Source organism: Gavialis gangeticus, unplaced genomic scaffold (genome assembly GCF_001723915.1).
Source record: "Gavialis gangeticus isolate Ggan-Ray unplaced genomic scaffold, GavGan_comp1, whole genome shotgun sequence".
In the NCBI taxonomy this organism is placed as follows: domain Eukaryota; kingdom Metazoa; phylum Chordata; order Crocodylia; family Gavialidae; genus Gavialis; species Gavialis gangeticus.
Window position 1 is genome coordinate 82,171,016 of NW_017729022.1, and position 10,560 is coordinate 82,181,575.

Sequence of the window (10,560 nt, forward strand, 5' to 3'; positions counted from 1 at the left end):
AGGTGTTGCAATCACCTACCCTGGAAATCTTCAAGAAGAGACTGGCCAGTTACCTTGCTGGGGTCACCTGACCCCCAGTTATCTTTCCTGCTTGGTGCAGGGGGCTGTACCCAATGATCTCCCAAGGTCCCTTCCAGCCTTAAAGTCTATGAATCTATAAGTCCAAATGCTGTGTGATTTTTCAGACCAGGTTTGGTAAAATACTATCTTAAGGCCTGTTCTGTAGTGGGCCTTTGTGGTCTGCAGTCCTCATGACCTTGTGGGGCACTCATCATTTGCTCCAGGTTTGTGGTGAATCAGTACATTGATGACCTATTAACATGTGCTATTACATTAGACAGGATGAGGGTGTGGCAGTTGAGTGCATTTTAATTATACACAATACAGACCAAAATGTCAAAGTCAATAAACTTCAAGAGTATGTGGGAGGATTTGAAAGGAAAAGAAAGAAAAGACTTAAACCACTAATACTAAATAGGAGGATTTGGGCCTTCCAGTACAGAGCAGATTGGGCAGTTTGCATTTATATCCATTTTCTTCTGATCATCTTAAAAACATCTGAAATATACCAAAGTAGTATAAACTTACTCCTTTTAAATATAAAAGGAGTAGTGTTCTGTGCTATGAAGATTCCATTTTATGCTGCATGCTTCGAGCACAGGTCACCAAAAGGGGACCTCAGTGGTCACCAGGGATCCTGGTTTTCCCTGATAAATAATAATAATAATAATAATAATAAAAAAATCACAAATTCTCTGATAATAACCTCAAAATCCATTGTTAAAATGAAAGGTCCCTCATTCCCCACCCCCTCCCCAGCCCTCTTGGCCCTGCTCATGCTTCTTACTACCCTCACAGACCCCCAGCCCTGCTGGTGCCCCTCACTCCCCACCCACAGCCCCTTGCCCTCTCAGCCCTGCTGGAGGGACCACCAGCTGTCAGAGCTACAGGGCCAGAGACCCAGGTCCACAGCCCCCTGTTGTCTCAGCAGCTACTGCAGCAGAACAGAGCGTGGAGCTGGACTCCCCCCTTACTGCCTGCCCACTGTGGGATCAGGTGTGGGGAGGCAGCTCCCCACCACTGCATGCACTCCTAGGGGGGCAGAGGGAACTCGCACCCCACAGCTCTGTGTACAGGGTGGGCATAGGCTGCCCACTTTGGGCTTGGGCTCCTATTGTCCTCCCCTGGGGCCTCCACAGCTCAGCAGGTGCAAGCCAGTACTGCAGGGAACAGTGGGGCCGTGCAGGAAACTCCGTACTGCTGCAAGCTCCACACTGCCCTAGTGAGATGTTCCCTATGTGTGTGGCAGCACTGGGGTGGTGGCATGGGGTTGTGCCCCTCACTGCTGTTGCATGGGCAGGGGACATGTCGCCAGGGCAGTGCAAAGATTACAGCAGCAACAAGATCCCTGTGTGGCCTTGCTGTTCCCTGCAGCACCAGCTCGCACCCACTGGGCTGAGGAAGCCCTGGGGGAGGACAGCAGGGCAGGAGCCCGAGCCTGCAGCAGGTAGCTCACCCTGCCCCCACCCTGCACACAGATCTGGGGGGTACAGGTTCCCCTTACCCACCTGAGAGTGCACAGAGTGGCAGGGAGCCAGTTCCAGTGCACCTGCCCCTTGGATGAGCCTCCCGTGGCTCCATCCCACTCGCCACTGGGGCCCTGCAACCACGGATTGCGGCCTCAAGCCCCATGCACCGTCTGGCTGGGCAGCAGCCCCAGCCCTGCCCAACTCCCTCTCTCCCTCCCTACGGAGGCCTCAATCTTCTCCCACCCCACTTGCTTGTGGGAGCTGCTCTCCAGGCTGCCTGGAGAGCATATGTGCAAATATATACGTGTGGTGTCCCCTGCCTGTCTGCCCTCCTCCTGCACCCTCCCAGCCCCTTGCAGGCTGGAACTCTTCCAGTCTGCAAAGAGCTCTTTGCAAAACTGCAAAATCTGAGGGTTTCCTCTGGTCAAATGAGTGTAGGAGGGCATCTGCTATCCACCCCCTCTTTACCTCAGGAGTCGCCTGCCACAACTGAGGAGATGGAAAAAGATATGATGTTAATCCCTGAGGGGAGGGGTGGGAAGCATCAGACCACCCAGGTGGTTGTTTCCAACAAGTGCCTATTTTATTGAACTGGTTACAGTGTGGAAGCCCACGCTAATTGCCTCATTAACACGGGAGTGGTTGGATCACCACTTAGTTGATCACAGCTTCTCTGCTGCTCTGGTGCCAGTCACAGGGGTCTCTCCACTGCTCCAGCCATGAGCTGGTTGTCCCTGGGACCTGTTCTCTAGGGTGGTGCCTCTCAGTCCCCCCCAGGATCTTGTCAGTCGGCTTGCTGGTCCCTGCTTTCAGAGGGGAGCCCCTTGGCTGCTTCTTCCCCGACTGTGGCTGTCTCCACGCTGCTTCGGTCCCATGCTGAGCATCCCTGGGGATTGTCATCCAGGGGATTGTGTTCCCCACCTCCCTGGAATCCTGCCGGCTGGCCGCTGACCACCATCCCTTCAGTAGGTATCCCCTCGTCTCGCCAGTCTGGGGTCTGCCTTGCGCGTTCCCGTTTGTACAATCCTCTGTGCTTTACCAGATCCGCGGTAGCTGCTGTCCTCTCCAGTGCCCCAAGGGCAACTGTTTGATCCCTAGCCCCACCTTTTATGTATGACACTGGCCATTATCACCCTCATCTTCTCCTGGTGTGTCAATCTCCCCCTTGCTGGGTCCCCACTTCCCTATTCACTCCTGCCTAGGATTTCCCTCATAACAGGGGTTCTGCCTGAGCCCCCTGTTACAATGAGAAATCTGCATTTTTTCTCTGGTAAAGGGGGCAATCCATGGTTTTCTCCATTTTTTTCCATGAGAAATGGGAAACCCAGCTCCATGATGGGCACAGATGACTGTGGCCTTGCTAGTCATTTCATATTGTGCTTCCACTTCTGAATATTCACTTTCAGACAATTGCTGAGAGGGAATATGTGGATGTTTGTAGTTATTGCTGTTTTGTTGTGCCTAAAGAACTTGATCCTTTTGTACGAGGGTGGATTCAGGGGTTTTTGGGGGTTCACTCGTACCTCCCTTCAGGCCCATGCCTGACGTGTTCTCCAAGCACACCCGCACGTCAGTGTGACTCCCGGCTGGAGCCATACCAACATGACAACTCTAGCCAGAGGGTTCACTACATATGCACCCCATGGCTCAAGGGGTGGTCCAGTTTACACTCCCCCACTCCCTCCTGGTTCTCCCCATGCTTTTGTACTATGCACTCAAAAAATCCCCACCAAAAGATTCTGCCACAGGAGACTAGCCATCTAAAATGAAGCTGTGCTTTCTCCGCTTAATTTGACTTTTTAAACGTTTCGTAAAAGATGGAAAAATTCATTTCAGACTGGAGGATATCCAGTCCAGCTGTGAAGACTTCATCTGTTACATGCTAAGAAGTCTCTGCTGAAAGTGTGTGATCTGTCTCTTTCCCCATGCCACCTAGCTCACATGAGTTTTGGTGGGTTTTCACACGTTCAGGAGAAGACGCTTCCCTGACATACAGACCAACCCACATATTTCAAGCCCTTGGCTCAAAGCATAGGGGTGCAGGAAAAAGGAAAGGTTTCTGCAATGTTTAACACAGGCAAAGTGAAATATCTTTCTCTAAGTTTGTTCTCAGATACGGCAAAGCAAGTGAAAATGGATTCGTCTACTGGAAAGTATTGAGCAACTTCGAATAATTGGTGATGTTATCTGCTCTGCTTTTAATAATATAAACAGAATTAAATCCTTCATTTTTGCTGATTAATAAAAATACCTAAAAAGTTCAGATTTCATGAAATAGTCCAATAGGCAGGAGAGGACCAGACCCTGATCCAAGTCCCTTTAAAGTCCTAGGCGGCTGTTTGTTCTGATTTAGGGCCATCCTGGGTATGTTTACACACAGTCCAGGTGTCTACACATATGGGGATTAGGTAGCAGATTTGCACCCAGGTCCCAGCAGCCCTGCAATGGGCCTCTGCTGCCACCAAGGGAAGTTCCCTTGCCCAGGGGCTGGCAGGGAGCACTGGGCCAGGAGACAGCTGTCTCCTGGCCCTGTGGGGTTGCCTGCTACTGGGCTCCCTGATCAGCAGCATGGGGCTTGGAAAGAGCTGCAGGGAAGGAGCAGGTCCCAGACCCTGGCCCAATCCATCAGTGGGACAGCTAGCAGCTAGCTAGATAAAGGTCTCCCAGCCCGAACCCTGTGAACATGGAGCTTGGGCTAGGAGATAAGGGTCTCCTAGTAGCAGCCCCATGACTGCAGAGCTCAGGTTGGTAGATAAAGGTCTCTCAGCCTGAGTTCCATGACTGCAAACCTCAAACTGGGATATAAGGGTCTCTAAGAGGCAGCCCCATGACTGCAGAGCTCAGGCTGGTTGATAAGGGTGTCCCACTCCCCTGCTTCTGGATCGTGATGGCAGAGTAGGGACTAGGACATAAGGATCTCCCAGCCCCTGCTCCCTGATCACAATCTAGGCACAGGGGGCTTGCAGCTCCCTGATGCCAGGATAGGGGAACATAGTCCCTACCCGGGCTTCTGCAGCAGATCCTGCCCCAGCAGCAGGCAGCTCCCAGGCGGAGGGTGCTATCTCTTGCCCCCTGGTGGATGGCTAATCAGGAACAGATTTTGCTCCAGTCAGGTGTCTACATGAGTGCTGTGGTGCCATTGCTAATGCTGAGATTAGGGAGGTTTACTATGAAGTAAGCATGTGCACATGTAGACGCACATGCTTACTTTACAGTAAGGTATGCTAATGTGAAGTTAAGCATCTCGTGTAGACACACCCACTGAAACCTTTCATGCCAGTCTAATCTTTCATGGATGGTGAGCTTTGAGATTCCTTGCAGTGGGAAGTTGCAGCCTGATTAAAATTATCAGGAGTCCAGGGAAATTTGCACCTTGCTGCAATTGCTCCTTGAAGACAGGTCTGACATTTAAGTAGATTTTTCACTTACGTCAACATTTGTAAATAAGTCAGCATCAAGAGCCTAAGGTTATTTGGCATTCTATACTTTATATAGCTTACTTATTATGTTTAAGGCACGGCACTTATAAGAAATTGTCTAAAAGGAATATATTTTCTAGGATGCATCCTCATGTTTTCTGCTGTAGTTAAGCAGCAGAGTCTTTCATGTAGGCTCTGCTGCTACTGCTTTTTTCAATAGTGTGATCTTTTCTTGTTATTTCAGAGGTGACAAGGATCACTAACTTTCTGCTGCAGAAATTTTAAACAAAGAGCCAGAAAGTAAAAATGTTTCTTACATGATGTGACCTCATTTTTTGGTGCGACTCAAAGGATAAAGTAATTAGAGGGTTTTGTGCATTGTGGGACTTGAAGAAAAATAAAGATTCAGTACACTAACTATATTAGATACTCAGAAAAGGTGACTCTTCCAGCATATTGAGTGTTAAGTTATATTTAGGTATCACTACCTGTTTTGTAGTCTTCCTAGATGGTAGATGGTATATGTTGTGTATCTCAGTACAAGTAGATTTTGCTGATTACAAATAGCAAGAGAGAAACCTACAAATGTTTGTGTTCTTTTGTTATTAATTTTTACTTATTAATTGCAATACTTTCTTGAAAGCATGAAGTTAGGAACAGAAAGACTGGGTACAGACATTACACTTTTATTGGTATAAATGATTAGAAACCAGTTTATACCTGTAACAGAACAGAAGTCTGGCACACAAAAGTGATCTAATCTTGTATCAGAAAAGAAGTTCAGCACACACAGACTGCTTTAAAAATGGAAGAACTCAGTCTAAGATTTGCCCTCCCCCCACAGACAAAGGTGAATGTGTGTTCTGTTCTTTACTGATCTAAACTATGCTGCTTATAGAAAACTGCGTAACTTAGATCAATTCCACCTCGAGCTTTTTGAATTTCTGTGCCTAGCCAAGAAGTGTTACCAATTTTCTCTGGCCTCCAGGTTTGGCAAACTTCATGGTCACCTCCGCTGTATTTACTTTCTTATTTTTCTTTCTTAGTAGCAGTATTTCAGTATCAACAATATTAGCAGTAGGGCCATGCATTTGTGTGTAGTTACTGTCATAGTGACAGTCAGAAATCCTTATAGATCAGCAAGCTAAAAGCCTGATTTAAATAATAGATTTTTATCAACTTTCCCACTGTCTATATTTTTTGTTGTTTTTTAAAGAAAGGTGTATCCAGAAGCCTTCCAGCAATATCTGTTCTGTTGGGTGAAGTGTAACCTGGTAATAATGACTGAACCATGTCAGTGAAATCTTTGTTCTGAACAAGCTGAAAAGGATAATTTGTTGCATGAATGAACCGAGCCATCTTTTCATCTATGTTGTCCTGCTGGACTTTGCTGGTCCTGATTATGAACTAATCTACAGTTTTACATGATAATGAGAAAAGTCTCTTTTTGGATACAGGTAATTTACCATCTGAAGTATGTTTAGTTGCAGTACTACTGGTGGTACCAGTAGATGATTCTGGAGTTGCGGACATTGCGGATGATGGATGTTCGTACTTCCTTATGTCTAAGGTGGATCCTGAAACAAAATGGTTAAAGAATCCCTGAGTGTTATTCAGTGTACTAAAAGAGAGAGAGAGAGATTGTAAATGAAAGATCCCTCTAATAGCAGATGTTTTTAAACCAGTGTTTAAATGACATATTTTTTCCAAACTTAGTTCAGTAGGGAAAATATTCAATAAATCATAAAAAGTTATCTTCTATTTAAACCCTTTTCTTACCAATATAAAACAGCGTGAAAATTTACATTTTTATTTTAAAATACATAGATTCATATTAAACTTTAATTTCTCACAGGATCTCTTTAAGGCTCATATATTTACTTACACTGAGGAATAAAACTCATTTCAGAAGTGCACAGGTAATGTAAAAATGTATAATTGACAAACACTCCCACAAACTAGCACATCCATTAGAATTTGTACACAAACATTTTGAAATTCATCAGTAATGCACCCAAAATAACTTCCATTATTTTCATAAATATATCATTTACTAGCATTGCAATCTATGGCAGGTAATCCATACAAATGGTTCAAAAATAGTAAGTGTACCAATCAATTGATCCCGATGTCTCAGACTTATCCGCATCACCATCTTCAAGCTCATTACCTTCTGAGGAGCATTTTACATAATGTTGCTTCATTTGGACAACCAGGGCTTGCATCTCTGTTGCACTGTTTACATTTGGCATGTGTTCCTCTTTTTCCCAATGGCACAGAATTTCTTGAAAATATTCCCAAATAGGGTCTTTTTCTTGTAACCTGCACCCATGGCATTTTTTTTTCTCCAGTTTCAAGGTGCGGAAATCAAGCCTAGTCTATGCTTCACAGAATGTTGTTCCTTTTCCTACACTGTCTTGAGCCTGATGTTGGTCCTTTCTGTTGGTATTGTAACCTCTGGCCTAGTGTACTGCAGTATTTTAGTTTAGAGATGTGGTGGAACACTTGGGCTAAGTATAGACATTCATAAAAACTGAGCCTGCTAGTCTAACCTGTGTAGATTGAACCGATTTGCAAGTGTATAGACATTCACTTTTTGACTGGAAATGCAGCCATGTGCCTGCAGCAGCTCAGGCTAGAAGCCAGAGGGTGCTAGAGCGAGCCCTCCCTTCCCTTTGGCAGTAGCTGCAAGGCTGGAGGGAAGCTGAGTTTGTGTAAGGGCAGGGGTGCATGGCCAGGCCCTGGCAGGCCACTGAGTATGTTTGGGGAGGGATTTAAACCCCCACACTGGCCTGCAGGGACTTCAGGCAGGGCAGACGTGCGCTGTGGTCCCATGTGGGTGGGAGAAGGGAGGCGGTGGGGTTTAATTTCCCTCCCTCCCCCTGAGCCTGCTGGCGCACCCTCCTCTCCCTCTGCCCTGCCATCTCTACTCCAGTGGGGAAAAGTCTGGCAGGAGTTGCTCTGCCCCTGCCAGGCAGACAGGGCTGTGCCAGCCAGGTTTCCCACCCCCACCCCCTTGTCAGCCAGCTGTCACTGCTCAGGCTAGGGAGTAGAGGGGTGGGACCAACCCTGTTCTGCTGGAGCAGACAGCACAGCCCAGTCCAGTCCAGGGCTGAAAAGCATGCTGGGTTGCTGGGGGACTCTGATTTAATTGGAACCAGGAAGGGGTCTGGGACAGAAGTTTCATAAACCAGTTTGACCTAAATCTGTTAAGTCTGATACTACATTCAACCAGGTTTATCTTAAACCAGGTTTGGCCATTTTGAAACTGGTTTATGTGCACTGAATTTCTGTTCTGTTACAGGTTTAAACCAGTTTCTGATCACTTAAATCTGTTTGTGTGTAACTTCTATCTCTAGCCTTGAGAAGTTACATGTTTACCTCTCTGTATATATGCAAGGGAACTCAAAGAAGGCCATTTAACTGAAATACCCAGAACCATTCCGAAACAAGGGGTTGGTAGTTACTGAGCAGATGGTTGTTTTTCCATGAACTAGAGAGTAAGCCTTCATTATGGATGCAGAATCATAAATATTTATAATTTTGAAAGCTGAGTTAATCAGGGCTCAGGTAGAGAGAAGAAAACAGGAATCTGATACCATCCAGATGGGCTAGTGGATATGCTTGATTAAGGAGTACCCATAGTGGTGTCTCCTGAAGTCAGAGGCCAAGTTTCAACACCAGGGATGACTTTGTTGATCCTTGAATCCAGTGTTATAGACCCTGCATCTCTTGCATGGTCAAGCCCCTAATACATGTAATATTGTGCCATATTTTTAAAGCTTGACCTCAAAAGTTAAATTCCTCCCCCCATTCTTATATAGAGAAAATCAACCTTTAACTCTAGAGTTTTTAGAAGAGGCTCATTGACTCAACATATTATTTTATTTAAATTATTTTACCAGATTATACTAAGTTTATACTGTAGCCTATGCTGTATTAAATTTAGATTGCATTTTAAGATGGTTTATTTTTTAAAAGGAAAAATTAATTATGATTTAAATAAAACCAAAAACCCTCAATTTAAATTAATCTATTTTTAAAATTTTTTTATCCACCTTGTTTTGAAATAATTATTAGAACTCAGAAAACTCTTCTTTGCTATATTAGAATAATTCTGATGGATCAAGTTTGAGCCAATATATGCTGCCTTTAATTTTACTTCCTTGGGGACCAGGGAGACTTGAATGGACCATTTTAGACAAAAGAGAAACTTGTGTTTTTCGTTCCTTGCAATTATGGAGTCCAGTGTGAGTTTGGATACCTTTTTCTGTTAGATATTAAAAACTCTCTGCTGAGCATGTTTAATTCGGGGTAAATTATGGTGGTTTAGCTTCACTTCCACAGATTAGGAGTGGACAGGTTAAAACATTACATTGGAATGGCTGACATGTGCCAATTGGTAGGGCCTCCTGCAATAATTATCATAACAACCAAATGCCTTTTAATGGAAGGGGAGCATGTAAAATCTACAGAAAAGAAATGCTTTAAAGATGCTTACCTTTGCTACATCATATTTCCCTGTCTAGTGTTTTAAGCAAAGAGACAGAAGCAAGGAACATTACATTTGAGTTGTAGTTTAGTACAGTTTCTCTGCTTTGGGCAAACCATTCAGTCTTTTTCTTGGTTTCCTTTCAAGGGAGAGGGCATAGCAACTAAGCTGTATATAGGTTTTGTGAGGGTTGAGGAGTGGATTGTTATAAAAAGACCTGGTTGGAGAAAAAAACTGCATTGTTTGAAGGGATTTTTTTATTTGATTTTTTTCCAATTTAAAGAAAAATGGCATTCTAATTGGAAAATGCTTTGAAAATGACAGATGATAGCAATGCTTACTGTTGCAACTTGTTTTAATATTAAATATATTCATTTCAGTAAGGCTGTTACAGCAATGTACCAACAAGTCTTTTTTTCCTTTTAGTGCAAAAATGGAGCAACCTTCCAGTAAGTACTTAAGTAAATGTTTGTCCTCTTACATTTCAGCTACCTGACTGCAAATCACAACCAGAATTTCTTGTATACTGCACGACCCTTTTTAAAGAGAGCTGCTTTGGTTATAAGCTATGTAAGTATTCTTCTCCCCCCATCCCTTTTTTTTCAAAAGTTGTTTTTAGGTATAAATTATAACAAGTATTATTCCAAGCAGTAGTATCCCTAAAAAAATATTTTCCCTCCTCAAGTCCTTTTTCAGTTTACAAATGTTGTAATAGCAATGTCTTTGTAAGTATTTCACCTCTTTCCTATTCTAAACATAGGGAAATGTACAGTATACCAGGGTAGCTGGCAAATATTGACTTTTCAATGCTAATTTGTAAGTTCATGGGCAAAATGAGAAGTGTAACAAAACTCCAGTTCAGAGAACAGTTGATCAGCGCACTGTATCCAGAAGATTTCATAGACATTAGGGCTGGAAGGGACCTCGGAAGATCATTGAATCCAGCCCCCCGCCCAAAGGGCAGGAAGTCAGCTGGGGTCATAGGATCCCAGCAAGATAAGCATCCAATTTGCTCTTGAAGGTGTTCAATGTAGGTGCTTGAACCACCTCCGATGGCAGGCTGTTCCAGACCTTGGGGGCTCGGACAGTAAAGAAATTTTTCCTTATGTCCAGCCTGAAA

The 10,560-nt window shown here is 44.5% G+C and overlaps 1 protein-coding gene across 2 annotated transcripts in view; it reads left to right on the forward strand.

The window, feature by feature from the left end:
- TMTC1 (transmembrane and tetratricopeptide repeat containing 1) overlaps positions 1-10,560 on the forward strand; it is a 337,017-nt gene that overhangs the window by 133,521 nt on the left and 192,936 nt on the right. For both annotated transcript variants that reach the window (XM_019515485.1, XM_019515486.1), the window contains exon 6: positions 9,929-10,010. In XM_019515485.1, the coding sequence (XP_019371030.1) occupies positions 9,929-10,010 (82 nt within the window). The remainder of the gene's footprint in view (positions 1-9,928; positions 10,011-10,560) is intronic.